The sequence below is a fragment of the Crotalus tigris genome, unplaced genomic scaffold, assembly GCF_016545835.1.
Source record: "Crotalus tigris isolate CLP2741 ecotype Arizona unplaced genomic scaffold, ASM1654583v1 scf7180000017666.379230911805:20528666, whole genome shotgun sequence".
Classification (NCBI taxonomy): Eukaryota; Metazoa; Chordata; class Lepidosauria; order Squamata; family Viperidae; genus Crotalus; species Crotalus tigris.
In genome coordinates this window covers 18,629,787-18,656,678 of record NW_024096552.1, presented here as the reverse complement: position 1 = coordinate 18,656,678, position 26,892 = coordinate 18,629,787, and the positions used below count along the sequence as shown (strand labels likewise).

Genomic DNA, 26,892 nt, shown 5'->3' with positions numbered 1-26,892 from the left:
TTTTAAGAAGAGACTGGACAGCCGTTTGTCTGAAATGGTATAGGGTTTCCTGCCTGAGCAAGGGGTTGGACCAGGGATTGGACCAGATGACCTCCAAGGTCCCTTCCAACTTTATTATTATGGATCATCGCACAGTCAGCCAGATGTTCAGACTGGATTTGGCATTTTGTCTACCTATCAAGTCCTTACCCAGGACCTGGGATAGGCAGATGTGGATGTTGTGATGGTATTACAGATATCGTTGCAGGATGGAAGCATTTCCTAGTAAGGCCGCCTTTTGCAATTGACTAATAGTGAATTTGTCAATGCCAATGGTGTTCAAGTGGTGCTCCAGTTGTTTTGGGATTGCACCCAAGGAGCCTATTACTATTGGTACTACCCTTGCTTGCTTTTGCCACAATCTTTCTATTTCTATTTGTAGGTCTTTGTATTTTGTTATCTTCTCCAGTTCTTTCTCGTCTATTCTGATGTCTCCAGGCACTGCCGCATCCACTATCCAGACTTTTTTGTCTTTCTTATTGACAATTGTTAAGTCTGGGGTGTTATGTTGCAGGTGCTTGTCTGTTTGAATTCTGAAGTCCCAGAGCAGTTTAATTTTATCATTTTCTATGATTTTCTCTATTTTATGATCCCACTAGTTTTTGCTTACAGGCAAATGTTATTTTTTGCAGATCTTCCAATGCACCATTGTTGCTACTTTGTCATGCTGCTGCTTGTAGTCAGTCTGTGCAATATTCTTGCAACAGCTTACCAGGTGGTCCATTGTTTCTTCAGTTTCTTTGCATAGGTGGCACTTACTGTCTGTTGCTGTCTTCTCAATTTTCACTTTATATGCATTTGTCCTTAAGGCTTGGTCTTGTGCAGCCAGAATTAGTCCCTCGGTCTCTTTCTTCAATTTTTCTGCTCTTAGCCATTGCCAGGTCTTGTTATTATCTGCTTTCCCAGCTATTTTTTTAATGTATTGGCCATGTAGTGCTTTGTCTTCCCATGCCTCTATTCTGTTCTTCATTCGGTCTTTCTTGTAGGCCAGTTTGGTCTCTCCAGTAGTCAGTAAGTTATTGTTATTGTTGTTGTTGTTGTTATTATTATTATTATTATGGATTTATATTCCTTGTAGACAGCTGGTCATTTGCGTTCTTTTAGAGAGTCATTGAGGCCACCTGGAGATTTATCTGTGTCTTCAGGGTCACCTGAGTAGTGCAAATGGGTGTGGAGCCTTCTTGGAACTGCTGAAAGGACTGTGTTGTAGACTGGAGATAGATGATGTCATATCACTCCCCCTCTGTTGAAAGATGTCTGCTATTGTGATGATGACTAGTTTCTATTCTGTGAGATTGTTGTGGTCTTCTCTTTGGTCCTGCAGTTACTTTATATTGATGTAATGTGTCTTTTTTTTCTCTCAAATGTTCTTCCAGTAATGTTCAATTTCTGTTGCAGTTGGGAGTAAATTTTGGATGGTTCTTTGGAGAAGAGGGCATTTATCTTCTTGGCCTCTATTTATCTAATGTATCATCTTAGCCTTCTAGCCAGTGCTGTGAGTCTTTGTTTAGCAATCTCTAGGACTTCTAATGGAGCCAAGCTCTTGTATTTTTTCAGTAACCAAGTGTTACTTATCCTTAATCTTTACATCATTCTATAATTCCACCAGCTGACTAACCTCAGAGTTGTCTTGATTTTAGCTCTAACTTCAGTTTCCCAGGGGAATATGTTTATTGTTTTTTTAATCATTTAAACATATACCAGTTCATTAATTTGAATAATGGTGGTCATGAGGATTGTCATGAGGGTTCTGTTGGCATCTTCTAACATACTATCTAATGGTACTTATTTTGAGTATGGGATGTAATGTTCAATTTGTCTGTCTCAAGTTGTGAGGGCAGCATCCTCTTCACTATGTTAAAGCATTGTAAGCCATCCTGGATCTCTATATATGAGTTGGGGAAGCTACATAAATTGTTTAATAAATACATTGAATAACAAGCTATTTCTCAGTTAGTATGGATACAGGTCTTCTTTCCATTCATAATATCCTCATATATTTCATATATCCCCTCTTATTAGATCTGCTGTTATAATAGCATTCCATCAATTCTAGATTCTTTTCTCTCATCCATGTATGGTTTGTTCCAATAGCCCACTTATCATCAGATCTTCCTGATTCTCCAACACCTGACATGGAACTTATTAATCTGATGATGTCCAAGCCAGCATAACTCTCCTAGTTTGTATCACTCTCATATTGAGGTAGGCAGGTGAAGCATTATAGGATCTTTTCCCAGGGATCCCTTCTGGTAAGATAGATACCAGCTGGGATTTGAACCCCAATCTCCCATGTCAAAGATGGTGTTCTAACCACTACATTATTCTGCCAAAATAATTAAAATTTATTTATCTATTATAAAATAATTATTTATTTTTATATATGTAATTTTTATTGAGCATCACAATTAAAAAAGTAAGAACTAATAAAAACTAAAAAAATAAAAGAATAAAAAGAAAAATAGTGAAAAATATATATATACTATAGAGAGAAATTACTTACCCCTTCATAATAACAAGTATAAACAATGTTAGTAACTTTTAATTTTCTCTTAAAATACAACAAATTATATCAGCCCTGTATCTGATGTATGAAAATGTCAAGATAATCTCCAATAGGCAAATGGACTGTTTCAGATGGATTCTTCTTATTTTATCTGTATTCTCAGCTGGATTCTCCATAGAAGATTTCATTGATCCCCACAGGCATTCATATATTACAGGACAAATTCTTCACTTGATATCACTCAACAATACCATTATACTAGGAAAACTCTTACCTTTTTGATTTCTACCTGTCAGGCATAACTGCCCTATTAGGCAAAATGAACTATTAAAGTAGTTAATAGTTATTTTTTTAGTAAAAAAGAATTCTGCAACTGAAAAAAATTCAGTGTAACCAATTTTGCATAATGGAAAGAACATTGCTTTGATTGTCTAGCATAGGCTTCATGTCAGCTGTTTAAAATATGCTCCATGCCACCCTCCAGTTCTCCAGTTCTACCCTTGTGCCAAACATTCAGATATTCAAAGATTTGGTTAGAGTTCAGAGAAATGAGCTGTTGATTTCACGATCAAAGAAAATAACATTGCACAACATATTGAGAAATTAGTTAAGGGAGGATGGGAGAATCATTACTAAAATAAGAACACACCTAACTTTAGTAGTAGTTTAATGCTTAATTCCAGTATCTATCCATCTGTTTATCTGTCCATCCATCATCTATCCATCCATCCAGGAAAATATCTCTGCATTTTTTTCTGGATTAAGTAATATGGAAGGAAGGAAGACTGTCCAGCACATGGAGGGAATGCCTTCCCTCTCTTGACTATTATTAAAGAAGGAACAGAGATGGGATTCTTAGATTAAGTTTCCCATGTTCTGATGCCCAGATTCACATGCTTCAGATGAGATAATAAAACTGTATCTTATGTGACTAGTCCTATCTCTGTCTGAATGTTGCTGTAGGCAAAACAACATTATCACATAAAAAGAAAATAAAAATGTTTATGGGTAGTCTTCATAATATTCTGGCTTTCTAAGTGCAAAATTTCCCATCTTTCATGAAAAAGCAATCATTCAACTTCATACGTCTCTCACTTGTAGTTTGAAGTAGTATACCCTACCAACAAAATTACTACTATTTCTGCTATATTATTGTAAAAATAGCCTCTATGGTACAAGTTACAGAATATGAATACAATAGCTTCTTTTGTCAAGTATCTCCTAGCAACGAATATCACGGTAATGCTGCCTTTAATACAAAAGATAATATTATAACCATCACACTATACAACTATAGATACCATTTTCTTCTATGTTATTCGCTTCTCCTTTAAAAACAGGTTGGTCACCACCTGGTGATAGTGAGTCCCACTGTTTAACTATGTTCTAGGAAGAAGCTGTTATTTCATCTGCCCTGAATTCCATGTCTTTCAGTTCAGTAAATGATGCTGATTATCATGTTAAGAGAGTTTAGAGAAATACCTTATCATCTGTCATCATTATAATTTTGTATGCTACAACTCTCATTTATTTGCTTTTTATTAAGATGTTCCAAATGTTACAATCTTTTTCACAGCAAAATTCCTCCAGACCTTCAAACTAAATCAAACTCTGCACTGAAAATCAAAAACCATTCCCTTTTGATGACTATTCTTTTTATTTTAAAAAACACTCAATCTATCAGCCTGCTTAATTGTGGCTGCAGGCCTCTTTCAGATCCACAGTGAAATACGAAGTTAGTACACGATGACAGACCATGCATTTATCTATCACAATTGTCTCTCCATGACTGAAATAATTATTATTCTATCTGAAAAGTGAGAGAAAGATGTATGTAAAGTCATATGAAGAGTTGTGTTTCAAATAACCAGGTATAGGAGGGAGGGGGCAAGAAGGTAAACTGAAATTATGCAAAGATTATGATCAGTATTTGATAATGTCATGATGTAAATCCTGCCCTCATGTATTTGTGCTCTGATTTGTGCTGACGTTTGATTCAAAGGCATAAGTATTTTTCTTTTCAGCATCATAATTATTCACCTTTCCTTCCTTGCTGCTCTTGCATAGATGCCCATGCTTTGAAAATCATTTAGCATGTGCAAAATAATATCACAGAAGGGCTTTAAATTATTCTTTATTTTTGAAGCTACATTTCTGCCACCCTCTCTATTTACAAAAGAGATCAATATACTGCTGCTTGCTGGATCAATTACCACAAGAAGAAAAAAGCAGCATATTTATTCAGTATTTAAAGTGGTACATATGAATTTATGCTTCTGTTTGCCTTCGTTGTTTTTAAATGAGTTGCAAAGTGGCCACGGAATTATAGTAAGATTCTATGTGCATGCAATCTAACTAATCACTTGCTATCCCTTCATATTTTTTATTCTTTATACATACAGAATCATACTTAAAAGAAATAATTGTGGAACTAAGGATATTTCATGGAGGCTTGGGCCTCTTCAAAATTATCAATTTATATGCAGAGAGGTAGAGTAGTAAATTTCCTACTTTAGCCTAGTCTGACAGTTTCAGTTTTATTGTCTATTTCAAAAACTATTACCAATATCCCACTAAATGTAATTCTGCATGTTTCAAAGTTTTTAATTTTATTGATTGTATTGTCCTAGTAGATGTTTTGCTATATCAAGTTAGCCTAATACTGGTATAGACTATGGATACTGGGATGAATGTACTAATTGGAGTCACTTGCATTTTTCTCTTCAAAAATGTTCAGAAAATACACATTTCTGTTTATATGCACTAACACACAAATTCACAGCATAGTGTTCACACAAACTTGTGCAAATACATATTTTGTTTGAAAATTAGCATCTTAAGCTTCCCTTAAGGAAAACAAATCTAAATACTGCTAGTAAGCTTCAAGCCATTCTACGAAATGAATCCCAACAGGACAATTCTTTATATTTCTGTTATTGGATTGCATTTGTTACCTGTGGGGATATTTGGAACAATTTCAGAGAGAAATTTGCCATCATAGATGTACAGTGGGTTTAAAAAGAATCTGCAGACTGAGATGAAATGTCTTTTAAACACTGTTTTTCTTCTTCTTAAATGCACAATATGAAATGCACATTTTGTTAAGTATCATACTAGCTTCTCCAAAGGGAAGCAAATTTTTCTCTGGTGAATCCTATAACTTTTATTATGTGATATTTTCATCTTTTAAAAAGAAGAAAAAAATTCATATATTTAGTATGTATTCTATTTTTCTGATTTTTGGCAGTCTGAACTAAAATCATAGGCCAATGCAAGGCTGAAGTGAGGTCCCTATTTTTATATTTAATAACATCTATAATTAGACAGAAGAATTTGGAGTGTAATTTATATTAGAAGAAAGGAAAAGTGAACAATATTTTTTTTTCTCCCACTGAGTGAAAAACTACAAAAATGTTAGAGGTGCAAATCAACATAGATTTTCAGGAATTCCTATCAAAACTTACTGGGATTTATTTCTACTGAATACAGTGGGTCCATAGAATGACCTGGATAGCTTTCTTATACTGGATTTACAAAAGACATGAGTTAAAGTTGTGAAGAATTTTGTGGGAAGGGACAAAGAAAAAAATGACAAGAAATCAAATTCCAGGACTTTATCTGAGAGGATTGAGGATCAAGATTATCAAAAGTAAAGGGAATATAAAATGTGTTTATCTGATCAAAGCTAAAATAGATATATTGTTATTTCTTGTAATCCTTAATAGATTTTTGCTGGCCAGGGCTGAATTATGAGGCTTTAAATATTTGCATATGTGAGATGAGATATAGGGGAAAAGAGATCATGAGTTGCAAGGGTTAAGGCACAGAATTAGTTCAAGTCCAGTAGTAAGCAAGATGCCAAGGCTTCTTACACATTATAATTTTAGGTTCAGTGGATGGCTAGTACATGCTGGAAATAAGGCTTGGATAATTTTTCATTACTTTTCTTAAATTATTTCAAGCCTGAAGAAATGTAGAAATCATAGTAGTCTTGCAGGTAACATCACAGGGGTGTGCAGAGCTGATTTTTGTAAAAAAAATCTTTCATAGTACAGTGGACATAGACAATCAGAACCTCTATTTTACTTTAGATCAGTGGTTCTCAACCTGTGGGACGGGACCCCATTTGGGGTCGAATGACCATTTCACGGGGGTCGCCAAACCACGCTGTCCGCCATTTTTTCCCCTTTTCCCTAGCTGTCCTACTCCCTCTTATTGGTGGCCACACCCACTTGGGGGTCACCACAACATGGGGAACTGTATTATGGGGTCACGGCATTAGAAAGGTTGAGAACCACTCCTTTAGATTATAAGGCATCCTGACTGCTCTGGGAATAGAATGCCAGCATTTAAATCAATGTTGTAATATTAATAGCAATAATTCTGCTCTCTAAATTGCCCTTTTACTGCTGAATTTTTCAGATATAAGTTATTCAGTCAACCATTTATATATATAGCTCAATGGCAAAGTGCATATACAATCTCTGGAATCCCCACTGTAATGTGATGCTGCAGGATAGAAAAGTCTTGTGACTAAAATTCTGGATTCCGGCTGCAGTCAGAATAGGCAATACTAGGACAGAAAGACAGTACCCTAATCTGATCAGAGTTATCGAAGTTATGTTTATTGCATAAAAGTCAGTAGGAAATTCCCAGGTGGTGGGGATTACAGGAAAATGTACAGCAGGAAATTGAGAAAGCCTTCATCTTCCCATTGGATTGAGTGAGAAAATAGTGCTGCAGAAGAGTTACTGTCCTGAAACAGATTTCATTTATATCAGTGGATTTGTCTATTTAAATGATGAGGAGCTGGAGCTGGTATTTTCTCTTTTACCAGCCAGGTCCCACTGCTAAATCTGCAGATTAAACTTTACCAATGCTACAAAGTATATGGCAAAAATATTTCAGGGAAGCATTCTGTAAATATCTTTACTGTAAGTGAGAGTGGAGACTAGATCTGCATTTTTCATTCTATTTTGTTCTATTCATACAAAGTCCTTGCTTAACTTGCATTTGTTCAGCGACCACTCTAAATTATGATAGATTAAACAAAGAGATTTATAATAGGTAGCCTTGGCTGCTGCAGCACTCCATGGTCACATGAACAACTTCGGGCCAACTTGGGCTCACTTATATTTACAGTTAGCTCTGCCACCTAGTCCCGCTTGCCATCATGACCACTAGACTCTATGCTAGTACTATAGCATCTGGAACCTTATTTCTCACTGCATTCTTTAGCAGTGGTAGAGCCATGGGAACTCTCACAGGCCTGCCCCCCTTGCAATATTTCATACATTTCTGTTTTTAAAGGGTAAAGATGACAGAGGAGACTGTGAGCTCTAGTCCCACTTAAGCATGAAAAAAAAGTTGATTGTCTTTGGGTCTGTCACTCTGTCTCAGTCCAGCTTATCTCACAGACTTGTTGTGGGGAAAAATAGGAGGAGAGAGGAGCTTTAGATATGTTCACCACCTTGAATTATTTATAAAAATAATAAAGGTTAGGTTAAAAAATCTTTTTTAAAAAAATCCATTTACATATGTGCAATTCTGCTTTCTCATGTATTTGAGATGCAATTATTTGCAGTTAAAAGTTTTTCCAGACTCACTTCATCCTTTGAAAAAATAAAATAGATTCCACTCACTTAGAATAAGACTGGAAGTTTTGCAGTGCAGGGAAGTTGAATCTCATTTGAATTTGTATGCCATGTCATTTGGTGAGTGCATGGAAACTATTGATTGTATCTGTGCCTTTCACAGGGACAAATGCTAAACATGGATTGCGCTGTAAGGCATGCAAACTGAGCATTCACCACAAATGTGCAGAGAGCACTGGACAGCAACGGTGCATGGGCAAATTGGTAAGCCAATATAATTATTGAATAAAACTGCAAATAAGGCTCAGTAAGAGATGTTGGTCCAACAGATCCCTCCAACCTTCTTGATTTAACTGAGTTAAAGAAATATACTTGCATTACTAAAAGAAATCATTCCCAGTCTCTTTGTGTTTACGTAGCATAGGTACCTATAGGCAAAGATAATACTGAGTGTTTTTATCTTGTACGTTCCTCTTTCTGCAAGGACTGTATTGCTGACTTCTACAATCTTCTGGGTCCTTTTTACTGTGCCTTTGACTATTTCCATTCTTTCCTTAGCTTGCAAGCAATGGCAAGACGGAAGAAGTGAAGCTCTTCTTGTCTTACACTCTGCTTTTCGACAGTTTGCAGATCTCCAAATCCACAAATTTGTCAAAAGGCAAATAAGCGGGCAGTAATACAAGTAGGAGGATCAGTTGAGGCGATCTTGAAAAAGGGCCATCTAAATTCTGGACTGTGCCCTAGGTTCAGCAGCAAAGCAAATTTGGTTTCCTGGTTTCCTTCTGAATCAGAGATATTAGTCCTATTAGTTGCTCTCCAGGAAGGCTTCATCTCAGACTTCTCTGAATTAATTTTTTCTCAGTGTTGCTTTACAAATGCAGAGTACTTCCATGGTTGTGGGGGGAAAGTGCAGCTGCTGTAAGAGTTAGAGCAGATGCTAAGTGAATGGGCTCTGAAATGCCTTTTTGCTGTCAAGTTTAAATGAGTGCACCTATTGTTTTTAGTTCTCCTAGTATCATGTCTTTGTTTCCTTTCTCTTTCTTTCTAGCCCAAAGGTTTCCGCCGTTACTACAGCAGTCCCCTTCTCATTCAGGAGCAGTTTGGCTGCATCAAAGAAGTCATGCCAATTGGTAAACTCCAATTAATTTTCTGCTTTTTATTGTTTCTCTTTTTCTATTCTATGAACCTTGATGTTCAGTGGCCCTTATAAACTTTTATATATTTTCATTGAAGACACTCATTTTCCTTCCTAGAGTTGTGCAAATCTTGTTGAAGAGGGAAACTTCAAGAAAGGAAAAAAAAACACACCAAACAGTTACATAAAGTTCATAAATCAGAAAATTTCCATTGCAAGGCACAAAGTTTGAGGACTGTTAACAGGATAAACAGAAGTGGGATATGATTCCAAGTTTTTTTTTCTTTAAAAGTCACAGGGATGAGACAGTCTAATGGGGAATTGAGGTCTACAGTCTGATCATAATAAAGTACAGTTGCATTTGATTAGTACAGTTGCGTTTGATTTAGTAAAAGTAAAGTAAAAAAATAAGTAGGAGGAGATGAATTGCCCATAACTACCAAAAATAAAAGCTATTAGGCAACTACAATTCACCCAAGTAGCTTCCTGGCTGAATTATAATTAGAACTTCTGAATTCTAGCCTGAACTTCTTAACTATCTTACTACGCTATCTTGTCTTAGAGCATTTCTCTACATCCTCTGCAGTGTGGTTTCCTCCAGTCCTCGGTTTCTACTGTTACTATTGGGGGGCCAAGGAGCAGGGAAGATGATTCTGTCTATCAGAATTTCCCACTTACTCTCAACAAGAGCACAGACTGCTTGACTTCCTGCTTGTCTCCCCTTCACTGATTTGATTTCACATACCATCAGTGGAGCAACAATGGCATGAAGCAACAATGCCAGCAGCATGCAGCAGATTGGCTGGCTGGCTTTTTGCTATCTCATTGCTGTCATGGATTCAAAAGGCCAGTAATGGCAGGCCAAAAAGGAGAGGCAAGTATTATGCTGTTAAGTGGTGGTAGAAATTACCAGCAGAAATAGGAATCTTTTGAAATACTTTCTGCAAAATCTCTATTCAGGAAGAGAGAGAGAGGGAGGCTATTAGATGAGGCTTATATTAGGGAGGCTATTATATTATAATTCTCTTCAACAATCAGAGGGAAAATGGCTATGGTGGCACAGAAACTTGCAGTAAGATGGGAAGAGTTCTGCTGCAGTGGTCCAAGAGTAGCGCTATTAATCTCTCAGATTCCTTGCCATTCAGCATAGAATCTTTGCATAAGCGGACTTGCTCCATTTTCTTCTGCAACCTTTTTGATCTAGTTATAAAACAGGGTGGTTCTGGTGTGACAACATGTTTTCCACAAACAATAAGAGTTGATAAAGCATGTTGGACGATATCCTGGGGGCTTTGTTCTAAGATCTAACCCTTTGCCAAACATTGCTGCTGTTGTTATTCTTACTGTTTATTGCATAGTAAGTCAAATATTTACACAGGATTTGGCATTTTCATCCACTTACTGAGTCCTTCCCAAGGACCTGGGATGGAAAGATATGGATATTTGATGGTGTTAAAGGTATTGTCCCAGGATGTTTTACTGTTCCAAGTAAAACTGTCTTTTGCAAGTCATTGGTGGTGATTTTATCAATGCTGATAGTGTTCAAGTGGTGCTCCAATTATTTGGGGATTGCACCCAATGTGCCAATTATTATTGGTCCTACCTTTGTTTTCTTTTTCCACAGTTGTTCTTTTTCTTTTTATAGATTTTGTATTTTGTTGCCTTTTCCACTTGTTTCTCTTCTGTTCTACCATCTCCATGTACTGCCATATCCACTAGCCAGACTTTGTTGTCTTTCTTATTGACAATTAAGAAAATGTGGCAGGTACTTGTCTGGTTGAATTCTAAAATTTCAGAGCAACTTCTTCATTTTCTATTACTTTGTCTAATTTACGGGTTCCACAAGTTCTTGCTTTCAGGCAGGTGTTTTTCTTGCAAATATTCTAATGCTACCTTGTCATGCTGTCACTTGCAGTCAGTTTATATTATTATGGTATATGATAATTTTCACGGTATATGGAAAGAACTTGTTCTGCCTTATCTCTCAAACGTACCAATGTTTTGCTTTTCTCCCCTCAGCCTGTGGCAATAAAGTTGACCCTGTGTACGAAACACTTCGCTTTGGAACTTCTTTGGCCCAGAAAACCAAGAAAGGCAGTACTGGAAGTAGCGCGGACTCTCCCAAAAGGAATTCTGTAATTATATCATTCCTTTCTCTCTGCTTTAAAAACTTTCCTAATAGGAGCTGGGCTTTTTTATGTCATTGCCTCAATTGTATAATCAACATTTCTATTTTAATATATTGGAAGGGAAAGAACAGCAGATCAAAGAGAGGGCTAAGAATATAAATATTAGGGATAAAGATAGAAGGAGTAAGAATGAAAAAAAATTAAAGTATTGAAGGTTTTGAACTAAAGGACTGTTCAAAGGCTTTATAGAAATATGGGAAAAATTAAAGAAGATGAAGGGTTAAAAGAAGATAGTTGCTGCAATATACAGGACACCAAATAAAACAAAAACAGGCAAATCATTTAAAGTTAAAGTTTAAAATCTTGAGTTGTCTGGGACTGACACAATGGGAAGAACATCACTTTCCGCAAAAAAGCCCAAACTATAGACTTTTCTGAAGCAAATTCCATCCTATCCAAAACCAAATCTATCTGGCATGTCAGACTAAACAAACAAACAAAAATATTTTCAATTCTTGTAAGAGAGAGAGAAACAAAAATAGAACTGTTGAGAAACCCAATTTATTCTTTGAGCTAGAATAATAACTAATAATAACTAATAACCTCACCAGAAAAACAGGGCCAGAATTATTTCTGATAATTATGGAGCAGCCAATAATTTTATAAATGTTTACGTCTACAAATACACAAGATATCATACATATAGGATTGCAAATATTTGAAAAGCACAGGAAGAGATACCTATAGCATGGTGCTGTTAGCTGCCAAAAAGGCCAACACAGTGCTAGGCTGCATTAACAGAGGGATAGAATCAAGATCACATAAAGTATTAATACCACTCTTCAATGCCTTGGAATACTGCATCCAGTTTTGGTCACCATGATGCACTTGGAATACTGCATCCAGTTTTGGTCACCATGATGTAAAAAAGATGTTGAGACTCTAGAAAGAGTACAGAGAAGAGCAACAAAGATGATTAGGGGACTGGAGGCTAAAACATATAGGGAACGGTTGCTAGAATTGGGTATGTCTAGTTTAACGAAGAGAAGGACAAGGGGGGACATGATAGTAGTATTCCAATATCTCAGGGGCTGCCATAAAGAAGAGGGAATTAAGCTATTTTCCAAAGCACCTGAAGGCAGGACAAGAAGCAACGGGTGGAAACTAATCAAGGAGAGAAGCAACCTAGAACTAAGGAGAAACTTCCTGACAGTGAGAACAATTAATCAGTGGAACAGCCTGCCTCCAGAAGCAGTAAATGCTCCAACACTGGAAGTTTTTAAGAAGAGACTGGACAGCCATTTGTCCGAAATGGTGTAGGGTTTCCTGCCTGAGCAGGGGGTTGGACTAGATGACCTCCAAGGTCCCTTCCAACTTTACTACTATTACTATTACTAGCTTGTTATTATCATGCAAAAAGGTTGCTTTTCCAATAGTCTTTGAAGAGACCATACTATCTTTAGGGCATCATCTCTTCCATTCTCTATTAGTATCAGTAGTTCTTAACACTTTAGTGAAGAAATAGGACACCTTGTTTACAATTACAATTTCAGGAGGAAAGCAATAACAAGATTAGATTATTTAGATATTTATTCTGATTGTCATAATTAGAATCTCTATTTTGCAATAATAACTTCAATTTACCTTTTTGCAATGTATACCAATCCTGTATACTATATTGGTGTTCTTTAGGATTCCCAACAATTCTCTACATAAGGGAAGATTTACAGTATGATCAGCTCAGAGCAAAACTGGGTAATTCTTTGGGATCTGCTTTCCAAATATATCATATTTTTCAATCTCTTTCAGCCAAATAAAAGTATCCTTGCTAAGCACTAAAATAAAATAAATATTTAGCTCCATGTTTGTAGAGTTAGGCAACCTAGCATCCTTTAGATGCCCCAAACTCTCATCTTCTTTGTTCTCATCTAACTACAATATAGCTGCTGAAATTCACAGCATGGCTTTTAAACCTAATCTGATAACATAAGGCATAATAGTAGTAGCAGCAGCAGTAGTAGTAGTAGTAGTAGTAGTAGTAGTAGTAGTAGTAGTAGTAATACAATACATGATTTGCATTCAGAAGCCTTCCATTTCCTGCATCCCTAATTAGATAAAGTTCCTCTTTTACACATTTTATGCATTGGAGAGCAGCTGCCAGTCAATCCTGACAACGTTCGCTAAAGATATAATAGTATACTTTTTCTAAGCAAGAGCTGACTAGAACACAGTAGTAAGGTGTAGCCTTATATCCTCCATGCAATATCTGCTCTTCTGTAATTACCATTGTTAAAGCTGTTCCAAAAAATTAATACTCACAGAGAAGGATTCTAGATCTTTTGAAAGCTTATTTCCTTATTAAAATCTATATACTACTAAAACTCTCATTCCCATAATGTAAACTTGGTAAAACAGCACATCAAAAGACAACAAATTTTGAACCAAGGTATCTCTTATGGGCTAATCTAAAGAATGCATCCAAAATCTGGGACTCATAACTCCTATGAAATTGAAATTTGGCAAATTTTGTAAAGCATTTTATGTTATAAAAATTATCATAAAATGGTTTATGACATAATACAAAATGCCATAAAACATTTCCTGTGCTGATGTTTGACTGTGCTATACAATTCAAATATGGAATATGCATCCCTCTCTGCATGTATCTCTGTATTGCTAAGAATGTTTTAAGCATAGTAGAAGTTCTACCACTGTTGAAGACATTGGGAAATCGGGTAAGGAAACATCTCTGAAATAATAATTTAAGAGGTCATGGTTTGTCTACTGATCTATCAAACTACCATATTTCATAAACAGAAGACTATTTTTTTTCTAATGTTTTGCTCCTTTTCTTTGATTCCTGCAATTCATTCATGATTAGAATCCCCTAAGTGTATTTCATGCCAAATGAGTAAAGTGTTCTCTTAAATAATAAATTATTACTCAAGCAAAAAAAAACCTTGAACATAATGTCAGCTTGCCTTGAAATTTTGATCAGATGGAGAGTGGGTGTAAGTTTCTAATGCTAACACATTGTGGGATTCACTTCTTATCAAGTAGGGCTGTGAAATACCAGGTGACACATGAAATGTTTAATTTTTAGTACTACAGTCATTTTGAAAAAAAACACACACATGAAATTCAGTTTATTAGAACTTGGAATTTGGAAGTACAGTATATTTAATTAATTGATTGATTTATAATTTAAGTTTTTACATTCTTTCAGATAGTTTATGACAGTAAATCTGATTCATTTTTTTCTGCTTTCTCCTCATAACAATGTTGTGCAATAGGTAAAAATTAAAAAAGAATTAGTGGTCCAAGTGTACCCAATATGGTTCATCAATGAATAGGAATTTTTAAAAATATATCATACATATATTTGAATTACTTATAGATCACCTCCATCAAGACTCAATGCAACTCACAAATCAGTAAATCATAAAATCATGACTTCACACCATTATAGTGTCTCTTAATATAACATATATCAACAATCCACAATCATAAACCAACATAGCAAGACATCCATTAGGCAGCTATTCCCATTTAAGAGACACCTTAGAATCCTAAATTCTGGAAAAAGACTGTCTTGATTGCCTTTCTAAACAAGAAGAAAGTCATTCTGGCTTTTTGCTCAACCTGCCTTGATTGTCCTACTTCTGTTCCATTATTTGAATTAGAAACCCATTAATTATAAACAAATGTTATTATAATCCATTAAAAGAATAGGATCATGTTTGCCTGCCAGTTCTTGTAAACATTTTAAAAACATAAGTAAACTTTATTTTTATCTACCCTAATAAATGTATTGTTGTTACTATTATTATCAAATTTAATTTCTGTCCATCTTACAGTTCAAAGCAAAATGTGTTATTTCATAAGATATCATAGATCATTATCCAATTTATATAGTCCTAAAATGAATGTATTATATTCTATGCATTTGATAAAGACAACAGGATTCCAAACAGTTTTTTTTTAACAATAACATGCTTTAGCTTTTAGTCAGAAAGAATTTTATTTGCTCTTTCTAAAAATCATTATCAATATGGCTGCTTCAGTACTACTGGGCTGCTACTGCTTCAGCTCTCCTGGGCTATTGTTGCAATCATGTGACACCCATTTTTAATAGTCTGCAACACTCTCCCAGTCTCTCACAGTAATTCACTCTATCCTCATCCAGCAACAGCCACTTAACTGTCTGCAGAGAAAGGAAGGGAGGAACAGGGAGGAAGTAACCCATTCACAATTTTCTAGCCCATGTCACTCCCCCACAATCCCTGACTCGCAACACTATCTCCATGTCTTACCCAACCACTGTGGTACCTCCTCCGACTCACGCAACTCACCTGAGCCTTTCCTGACTCATGCCTTCCTGCATATCTTCCTGACCTGTGTGGCACATTGAATACTCCCATGCACCCTCCCTGACCCATACTCCCTTGGCACGCCTTTCCCAACTCAAGTGGCCTCTCTTGCACACCTGTCTTGGTACCTATCACTTACCCTTGCAACCCCCATACATGTTTCTTGATGTACACTGCCCTCCCATACACATCCTACCTTATTCATGGGTTCTACCTGACCTGTATAGCACCTCTTCCATACCTCTATTCACTATCACAACACATGCCACACACACACAGGCCCTTCCCAACCCATGAAGCATCTCTTCAAACACACCCATGCACTTTTCCAACCTGCACAATATCTCTTGAACATTCCCACATATCCTTCTTGCCCCACACCTTTATATATAGCCTAGCTCACTTCTCCACCTGAGAGCAGCCACTCATCTGCCTGCTGGCTTTAGATTTAATCATAGAATAACAGAGTTGGAAGGAACATTCAAGGTCTTCTAGTCCAACCACCTGCTCAATCAGGAGACCCTATTTTATTTCATAATGACTGGGTAGTCATTATGGTCTTCGTAATGAGTGGACAGCCATTTCATAAATGCCTGCCCATTGTCTTTTTAAAATCCTCCAGTGATGGAGCACTCACAACTTCTGAAGGCAATCTGTTCCATTGGTTTATTGTTCTCACTATCAGGAAATTTCTCTTTAGTTCTAGGTTGTTTCTTTCCTTAATTAGTTTCTATCCATTGCTTCTTATCTTGGCTTCTGGTACTTTGGAAAATAGGTTAACCCCCTCTTTTTTTAGCAACTCCTCAGATATTGGAACACTGCTATCATGTCGCCCCTAGTCTTTTTTTCCACTAGACTAGACATACCCAATTCCTGCAGGTATTCTTCATGCATTTTAGCCACTAGTCCCCTAATCATCTTTGTTGCTCTTCTCTGCACTCTTTCCAGAGTCTCAATATCTTTGTTATATTGCGCTAGCTAACCAAAACTGAACGTAATTTTCCAAGTGTGGTCTTACCAAGACCTTATAAAGCTGTACACTAACACTTCATGTGATCTTGATTCTCTCTGTCTGTTAATGCAGCTTAGGATTTCATTGGTGGCTGCAGCACACTGCTGGCTCATATTTAAGTGATTGTCCATTAAGACGTCAAGATTCTCTCACTGTTATCAAACCAGGTTTCACCTAATCTGCACCTATATATTTATTTTTCTTGCTTAAGTGTAAAAGCTTAATTTTCTCTACATTAAATTTTATTTTGTTAGATAAGGCCCAATGTTCAAGTTCATCTGGATCTTGAGCCTATCTTCTGGAATATTGGCTATTCCTGTCAGCTTGGTGTTATCTGTAAATTTGATGAGTTCCCCTTCTATTTCCTCATCTAAATCATTTATGAAGATATTGAAGAGAGCTGGGCCTAAACTAAAATCTAGGATACCCCACTGCTTACTTCCTTCCATATAGATATAATTCCATTAAGGACTATACATTGAGTGCAGCTTATCAGCTAGTTACAAGTCCACATTTTTCTAGCTTACCAAGAAATAGGCTGTGGTCTACTTTGTCAAATACCTTACTGAAATCTAAGTATACTATGTCCAAAGTATTCCACTGGTCCACTAATATAGTCATTTTGTCAATGAATGAAAATAAGATTTGTTTGGCATGATCTGTTTTGAGAAATCCATGTTGGCTTCTGGATATAACTGCTTGCTTCTAGGTATACGTAGATCTGTTGCTTGATTATTTTTTCCATGATCTTTCCAGATATTGATGTCAGGTTGATCGGTCTGTAGCTTTCTGAATCTGTTTTTCTTTCTCTTTTTTTGAAGATGAAAACCACATCAACATTTTTCTAGGCTTCTGGTAGTTCCCAGCTACTCCAGGATCTTTGAAAAATATGATTCAATGCAGTGGTGGGATTCAAATGTGTGAACAACCAGTTCTCTGTGTGAATGCTGCTTCCGGAAATCCATTCTGGGCCTGGGCAACAAACAATTAGCTACCAGTTCTGCCAAAGTGGTGTGAATTCCACCACTGGTTCAGTGGTTCTGAGATCACATCTGCCGGCTCCTTCAGAACTCTGGGATGTAATCCATCAGGTCCTGGAGATTTGGACTCATCTAGAGTGGATAGATGTTATCTTATCATTATCTTGCTTATTTTAATTTGAATCCCTAGTTTATCTTTTACGGTTCTGTTTTTTTGGTAGGTTGGGCTATTTTTGTGTGTGTGTGTGAAAACAGATGCAAAGAAAACATTAAACAATTCTGCTTTTTCCCTGCTGCCCCTCACTTTCTTACCATCTTTTCCCATTAGCGATTTTTTTCTTATTTTTTATATGTTGAAAGAAACTGTTTTATTATTTCTGACATTTGTTGCAAATATTATTTAATTCTGAGCCTTAGCTTTCCTGACCATCTTTGCAGATTGGACTATATGCTGGTATTCTGCCTTAATTATAAGTCCCTCTTTTCATTTTTTTTATACAGGTAGTCCTCGAGTTATGAGTGTAATGGAGCCTGCCCATTCCACTCATAACTTGAAAACTCGTAGAGTGAATTTTGTACCTCAAACAAGATCACTCCCTTGCTCATTAAAATGCACGCGGCTCATTAAGCAAACATGAAGTATCTCAGGGTGGAGAAGGCCATGGAGGGCCTAGTGATGGAACAGATCCCAAGGCATTCTCGGCCCACTAAGATACTGCATGCTTCCCCCATCCTTTCTACCATGCTGGACTCACCTGAAAAAGATCTATCTCCTCTCTGCTGCGGTTCCTGCCGCCACCTGAGGCTGGGGGATGCTTCCACAGTCTCCCTATGGCCTGATCCAAGCTCCAGAGGCCTTTCCTAGGCTGCTGCCACCCGGATATGAGGTCGGGGGATGGTTCCGTGCCCCCCATGGCTTGATTGGCCTGGAAAAGGTCTCTGGAGCTCAGATCGGGCTGCAGGGGGAGTGTGGAAGCATTCACCAGCCACAGATCCAGGTGGCAATAGCCTGGAAAAGACTTCCAGAGCCCGAATTGGGCCATGGGGGGGACAGAAGTGTTCACTAACCAAAGATCCAGGTGCCAGCAGCCTGGAAAAGGTCTCCAGAGCCAGGATCAGGCTGTGGGGGAGCACGGAAGCATTCACTGACCACAGATCTTGGCAGCAGCAAAAGGCCTCCAGAGTCTGGATCAGGCTGTGGGTAGGCGCAGAAACATTCACCGACCTCAGATCCATACTGCAATGGCCTGGGAAAGGCCTATGGAGCCCCGATCCAGCCTCCAGAGACACGTGGAAGCTTCCCCTGCTTTGGTTCCATTCTCTGTTGCAGAGAACAGAGGCCTAAAGTATCGTGAGATCACACAAGATCAGTAATGTGAGATCTCGCCCCACTGATCTCGCATGATCTTGCATTACTTTAGACCTCCATTCTCTGTGAACACACCAAAGGCCTGGAGTAGCCAACAAAGCGAAGGATCTTGATCTTTGCACGGTGAGTATTGAAGGCCTGGTGCCTAAAGAGACCCAGGGTAGGGGTGAGGAGGGAGGGAATAACCAGGGTGAATGTTGCAGAGCCATTGCGGTCACTCGTAAGGGCCAACAACTGTCGTGGTGTTGCAATATAATTTTGGGATTTGCTCATAGTGAGCACTAGTGAGCACTCATCACATAACTTTGAACAAGCATTAAGTGAACGCTCATAACTCGGGGATTACCTATACTTATTCTTTTTTCTTTTAGTTTATCAGAGTTCCTTGTGCAACCATACTGATTACTTCATGGATTTCTTATTTTTCTTTTTCAATAGTATTGTGTTAGACTCAGCTTTTATAATATTTTTCAATTTCCTAAAATTCTTGGTTGTTTTCCCCTTTAAGATTTTCATCCATTGAATCCTTCCCAAGCTTTCTCTGAGTTTGTTTAAATCAGCTCTTTGAAAGTCTAAGATGCTGGTTTGATTGTATTCTATTACTGAATATAATCAGTATTATACTGAATTCTAATATGACATGGCCACTCTCCCCTAACATTCCTGCAACTTCAACCCCCTCTTTCATTTCTTTTGTATTAGTAAGAATTAAGTCCAGTATAGCTGTCCCTCTAGTGTCCTCCTCAAACTTTGACAAATTTGTCAGCTAGGTTGGTCAGGAGCCTGTTCAATCTCCCACTTGATGCAGAGTTTGTCTCCCAGTTGATGTCGGTAGTTAAAGTCCCCCCTTATTAATGTGGTGTATTTCTTACATATATTTGTTAACTTATTAGCAAAAGGTTCATCTATTTCTTCTGCTTGGTTGGGCGGCTTGTAGTATTTACTATGACAATGTTGTTCTTTTTTCTTTTTATATTAACCCATATGCATTCTAGGAGACTTTTATCTGTGGTTTTATGCATTTGTTACATCTCTTTCTTTTGAACAGTTTATATCCTTTCATCAGTATTTTCCAGTTGTGAGTTTCAATCTCACCAAGTTTCAGTAATGGCAATAATATCTTACTTGCCCTCATATATTAGTACTTCAAGGTCTCTCTGTTCCCCAATCCTTGAGCATTAGTGTATAGGCATCTGAGTCCTTTATGGCTGACCTACATCTCTTAATTTGTATCTGAGTTTTTCTTTTTTTCCCACCAAGCTCTACCTCCTTGTTTGATTTGTTGTCTTGATGTTTATGCTTGGAATTAGGACCTAAAGATCCTAAAGATTGGTCACTCTCTTCACCCCCCCCCCAGTCATTTTCCAAATACATTCTTCCAGATTCTTCTGATGCTGGCTTCCCCAATGTCTTTCTCTCTATAATCGTCCCACAAGTAAAGTAAATGGAGAAGCCAGTAGGAATTTTGGAAGGAGGAAGGAAGGAAGGAAGGAAGGAAGGAAGGAAGGAAGGAAGGAAGGAAGGAAGGAAGGAAGGAAGGAAGGAAGGAAGGAAGGAAGGTTTCTGATACTCTTCCCACAAGGAAACTCACTGGGGAAGCCAGCAAGGAATCAGAAGTTTCTCCCACTCCCTCTGCTTGTCATTCTGTAGCTCTACTCAACCTGTGGTCATTTTGCTTCTCTGTTTAAGTAAGAAATGTCTTTGAAAGGATGACCCCGCAAATCAGAAGTTGTCTAGTCATTCATCAAATTTTTCATAGCCAGGGATGTCAGGCATGACCTCTTAAAGGAATGTCAGGCATGACCATGAAATAAAAGCGGGGGGGGGGGGAGAGAACAGTATTGTGTAAATGAAGAGATGGATTATGTTACTTGAATTCATAATTAGATGGAGCAGAATAGACTAAATTCTTTATTAAGCTATTTGATTCTAAATAGGCTTTAGTAAATTTGCTTTAATTATAACTGCATCTGTATCCAACTATCATATTGAATTCTAACAATGCATCTTTTTAGCTTTACCTAAGTAACTGTAGAGAAATAAGCATTGCATACAAGGAAATATAATGTCTTCCTCTTACAATAAATAGCTATGTTGATTAGGGAATTGTATGAGTTGGCCCTTAGTATATTGAATTATATCTATATTTGGGAAGGGCTGTTCTAACCTACTTCACATAGAAGCTCTAAAAAAATTTACTACTCTTTTTCTTCTCCAGTCTAAATAAGAAAACATGTTTGCATTCCATTTAACATCTAGGACACCAGTTTATACTATACATATTGCTATACTTCAATCAAGGATCTAAACTGCCTCTGGATAATATAGTAGAAGCAGCACTGAAGCTCCATTCTAATTCCCATATTCTCACTACCATCATCAAATTGTTGGCACATGTTTGATCTCAATTTTCTTCATCTTATCACTAGTTTTCACTGTGCTGCTTTTTTCTCTATTGCAGACATCAGATCTGGCAGAAGTTCCTGAAGAAAGAGGCAGCCTAGGAAATATGTTTGACATAAATAGGCAACGCAGCAATAGTGGTGAGTGTAAGTTATCAGTTATAGCTAAAACACAGATTATCTCATAAAATCTTGACGTACAAACCCTGTTCTGGGATTAATGTCAAAAGGTGCAAACAGATATTGAGGAGGAAGCTACTATTTACTCTCTACTGCTTTCCAGGGTTTATAATAATTATGGTGTGGCTTCTTGTACACTGCCAGCAAATCATAAAAAATTGCAGCAAATGTTTCTTAGCATATTTAACATTCATGTTTTCCATATTTAAAAAGATCTATTATCTGTGAGATATGCACAATTTCACATAGTGCAGGAAGGTTGTTGATGAAATTCTCTGTGATCCCCAACAAACCTCATCAGAATAGTAACAATTTATTTGATCGTTACTTGATTAGATTATTGTTGCCTCATCAGAAGATTAGCATAAAATTATAAAATATAAAAGTATTTTAAGAGTATAAAATTTTAAGAGTATAAAATATTATACTCCAAAACTCCACCAAAACATTCCTCTTGGCAGTTATAAAATTTTCCATGCTGTCTGAAAGCTTTGATAACACCAAACCTTTTATGTTGTGATCCCAAGGATTCTAATACAGAGTACAAAAAGATTAATTAAGAATATTAAGTGTATTGAAGGGTACGTGTGGGTATTAAATGGTTTAAAGTTTGAATGTATTTATTTATTTATTTATTCATTCATTCCATTTCTTTCTTTTTTTAAGTTTTATTGATTTTCTAGTTTTACATTTAAATATTTAAAAAGCAATGTGGAGGTTGGGTTAATCAATAATTCCATAACATACAAGTGTCTACCACATTAAATATTTCCTCTCTTTTTCCCTTAGTATTTACTGTCTCATGTTTAAGCTAATACAATTCTTATTATATGAATTAAGTAAAATAACATTATTACATTTATCAATAGTTTTTAGCTTATATATATCCTAATTGCTTTAACATTCAATCTTTATAGACAATCAATATCCTGTAATTTTCCCAATTTTTAGTTTTCCGTCAATATTTAAATTTAACATTTAATATTTATAATTTCCAAGTTTTAGGTAACCAAAGTTTCCTTTACCACAGTTCATCACAAAACCTAATGTTCAAGATACGTGTCCTATCTATTTGAATATATTCTATTTCTCACCATCTTACATCATCTAGTTAATAATACAGTATAACATTCTTATTTTCTACTAATTTCCAAATGTCTTAAATTTAATGACCAAAATTTCCCTTATTTCAACATGAAATACTTCCTCTCTTTTTCTCTTAATATCTACTATCTCATATTTAAACTAATACAATTCCTATTTTATCAATTACGTAAAGACATGTTTATTACATTTATTAAAAAATTAGCTTATATATATCTTAATTACTTTTACATTCAATCTTTATAATTAATATCCTATTTATTTGTTTTCCCCAATTTTTAATTTCCCATCAATATTCAAATTTGACTTTTGATATTGATACTTCCAAGTTTTAAATGACCAGTTTTCTTTATCTCAATTCATAGCATAATCTAGTATTCAAAGTACACATTTTGTCTGTTTGAGTATATTCTATTTTAATTAATCCTTACTAATAAATCCAAACCTCAATTTTCTTCAGCCTTATTCTAGCTTTCTTTCTTTGCCAACTCGCCTTCCATGTCCGTGCTTTTAAATCATCAAATAGATCTCCCTCTGTTATGGTATATATTATTTGAAATAAAAGAGACCATCCAATCACCATTCTTTTGGAAGGACTAACAAATTGTCTCTCTATTATTCCATCTCCCCATAGTTGTCCTGGAATGTTTATCTTCCCTTTGGTCTGTTCTTCTTCTTGCTCCTCATATTTCTTCTGGTTTATATAGAAAGTCTTTTCCATTTTCAGTGTTATCAGTCCTTTTTGTGGGTTTTCCATTAACTGTGTTTGTTGGTCCATTGAATCTTCTATCATAGTGTTTGATTGTTCTATTTTTTCTATTGTGTTCTGTGTAGTTGATTCTTTAATTGTAGTCAAAGTTAGGGTTTGAATATCTAGACTGACATCTTGTTCTTTTTCTATAGCGTCTTATTTAGTCAGAAGCTGTAAGAATAGTTTCATGAATTGCTTTCAACATAGAAAGAATCCGTTCCTGATCTTCATCTATATTCTCTTAGTAGTGTATTAAATTAAAAGCTTTACAATCAAGAGATGAAAATAATTTTATCACTGGGTATAGAACATAGCTGAGCTTCTCACAGCTGATAACTGCCAAGGTTAAAGGAGTCTTATCTGTAGTCTGGGCTTCAAGCCAAGTCTCTTTTAGACAATAACAGGTTGTAGTGTCAGATTTAGCCACAAGATGTCACCAATGCCGTTTAAGATTTTTAAGTCCAAAATTTTTATAATTCTTTTTCCAATTTTACTTCTTTTTGTAACTAAAAACCCAAATCTTCAATAGGGATAAGAAACCTTTTGGTCCTCAAATTTTAAAAACATATAAATCCAGTTAAAATAAGGTTATTCTTTCAACGTTTTAAACTCCTCTGGATAGTCAGTCGCTGCTGCTCTTAGAGGGTGGGATAGGATTTCCCTTCCCTCTCTCCACGGGGGGGGGGGAAATACTTTGGGCAGGTAATACTTTTATACAGGTAAAAAGGATAGTTAGGATTGAAGAGAGGTCAGATCTCATCCAGTCTCATCCATGCTGCTTTAGAAATGCCTGGTAGTAAATTTGACTTCAGCTGCCTGCAGCCTAGTGACAGACCATATTTCTTTGGCCAGTCTTTCATTTCTCAGTTTGGAGGCTACCCCAGGTCAAACAGAAGGGCTACCACCTCCTGTGATCAAGTGGGGATCCCCTCCTTGCTTGTTGTCCCTACAAGGCGACTTTTGACCCTTTCCAGGGTCTGCCAGCAGTGCAAAATCAAATGCAGAAGACAGAGCTCACCTTCCAGCCTCCACGGCGGCTGCGATGGTAAACCAGAAGTCTCATTCATTCCATTTCTATAGCTGCCGGTCTTTGTCAATAATTCTGGGTGGCTTACAATTAATTAAATATATTTATACATATATACATGGAAAACATCGGAGATGGGAGGAGAGGGGTGGAGGTTAAATGGGATGACCCCTATGGAGATCACAACTGTGCAAGTGGAGCTTGTGGAGAAGAGAAGAAGAAAGAGTATACAAGACCTAGACAACTTAGATGGAGCAAGGGAAAGGATAGCTTAGAGGGTGAGAATATACGAGTGGAAGGCATCGGAGATGGGGGGGAGAGGGGTGGAGGTTGAACGGGACAATCCCTATGGAGTCACAGCTGTGCAAGTGAAGCTTGTGGAGAAGAGAAGAAGGGAGAGCGTATAAAACCTAGACAACTTGAGTGGAGAAAGGGGAAGGATGACAGGAACACACAATGGAGTGACACAGGAGACATGACCAAACTAAAAAGGGGGGGGAATACCCTGCCCAATTCTGAATTCAACGAAAGGAGGATATGTGGTGCTACGCATACAGACAAGAGATGCAGGAAAAGAACAACTGCCACCCATCCCGCCAAACTGCAACCGGAACACAGTTTATTCAATTAGGTCCGATGATGAGGTCTAGGACCTGGGTGCAGACCTTGACTAACCTATAAAAGAACTTCCTCACTGACTAGCATTTTAAGCCCTGATGATGTCAGCAGTTGCCGATGAAAGCTTGGCATTTTTTATTAAACTTTTATAGTTTAGAATTCCCTAGTGCTCATGCTTATTTATTTTGAATATGGATACACCCAGGGATCATATTTTAATATTATTATTAACATATATACATGTACACATATACATAAACACCACAAACACACACACACACAAACACACACATATTGCCTTTGGAAAAAGGCAATCTCTCAAATACCATGGTCCCAAGCCTTATCGGGCTTTAACTACCAGCACATTGAATTGCACCAAGAACACAGTAGTAACCAATGCAGTTCATTCAAGGGTGGTGTTATCTGGAACTATTTATTATCCACACAGCCACATTCTACACTATCTAAAGTTTCTGAGTGGTCTTCAAAGGTAGCCCCATGCAGAGCATGTTACAATACTCTAGTCTAACCTATATGTTACAATGGCAGGCTTCTCAATCCAAGTATGGGTGCAACTGACATATGATTCAAAAGTATGCAAAGACTCTCCTAGTCACAGGTACAGCTGCTTTTTTAACAGGAGCTGCAAGTCCAAGAGAACCCCCAGATTGTGCACCAGATCTGTCTGGAGCAGTGAAACCCCATGAATGGAAGAACCTATCTCCAGGTGGTCCAAATATCCAGATCAACTCCATCTTGCTAAGATTGAGCATGTTTCGTCCCATTCAGCCCCAGGCACTGGGATCAGGATCAGTCAAATGGCTTAGCATAGAGAAACAAAGCTGAGTGTTATCTGTGTACTGATGGTATTATGCCCCAAACTGACAAATCACCTCACCCAGAGGCCTCATGTTAAATAGAAGTGGAGAAAGAACTGAACCCCTGAGATACCCAATAAAGCAAAGAGGTCTCTCCTCTGTCAACACTGACTGGAACTGTTGCCAGAGAAAGGAAAAGAGCATAGTACAGTGCTGCCCACCTCCAATTTCCAGAACAAACCAAGAATTAGGGATGGGTGGCACTGTATTGTGCTTACTCTCCTTTCTCCAGAGCTGTGTTAACAGAGAGGGAGAGCGCCAGCTCGTGGTCCTCCTTTGTTACCATGGAAAGTGTGATAGATGATTAAAAATCAAGTACATACATATTATAAGGCAGTTTTTAGGCTTTGCCCTGTGCTAACATGGAATATGGCGTTATTGCCAAGGACCAAGCATTTATAGAACTTAAGGAAGAAATGGAATGATCCTTCTGAGATAGAGATATCCACCTCAGATTCCCAGAGAAGTGCCATTATCTGGTGACAACTGATACTTGGTAAAAACTGATATTCATACATGAGCATTATCAGTTCCAGAAAAATAGTTAAGTTTCTGAAAACAGAATTGTTGAATGTTGACAGTAATTAATATGTCAGGTTATATGAATAGTGAGGAAATATATATAACAGAGCAGAATATTTGAATATAAAATATTTTTACATTCTTTACATTTTTCCCATACTTTTCTCTTCAATTAAAGAATAAGTGGACTATTTAAAAAGTGAAGTTTTTAATACCAATAATAGAATCAAAGCCCATGGTTTTCAACCCTTTCTCTTTAAAAAATTTCACAGACTG

The 26,892-nt window shown here is 36.9% G+C and overlaps 1 protein-coding gene across 4 annotated transcripts in view; it reads left to right on the top strand.

Moving 5' to 3' along the window:
* Positions 1 to 26,892, top strand: part of STAC (SH3 and cysteine rich domain) — a 91,195-nt gene that overhangs the window by 43,224 nt on the left and 21,079 nt on the right. For 2 of the 4 annotated variants that reach the window (XM_039336904.1, XM_039336906.1), the window contains exons 3-6: positions 8,303 to 8,403; positions 9,188 to 9,269; positions 11,294 to 11,409; positions 21,596 to 21,677. In XM_039336904.1, the coding sequence (XP_039192838.1) occupies positions 8,303 to 8,403; positions 9,188 to 9,269; positions 11,294 to 11,409; positions 21,596 to 21,677 (381 nt within the window). Of the gene's footprint in view, positions 1 to 8,302; positions 8,404 to 9,187; positions 9,270 to 11,293; positions 11,410 to 21,595; positions 21,684 to 26,892 lie in introns of all 4 variants that reach the window. The other 2 variants (XM_039336903.1, XM_039336905.1) reach the window with 1 other exon arrangement.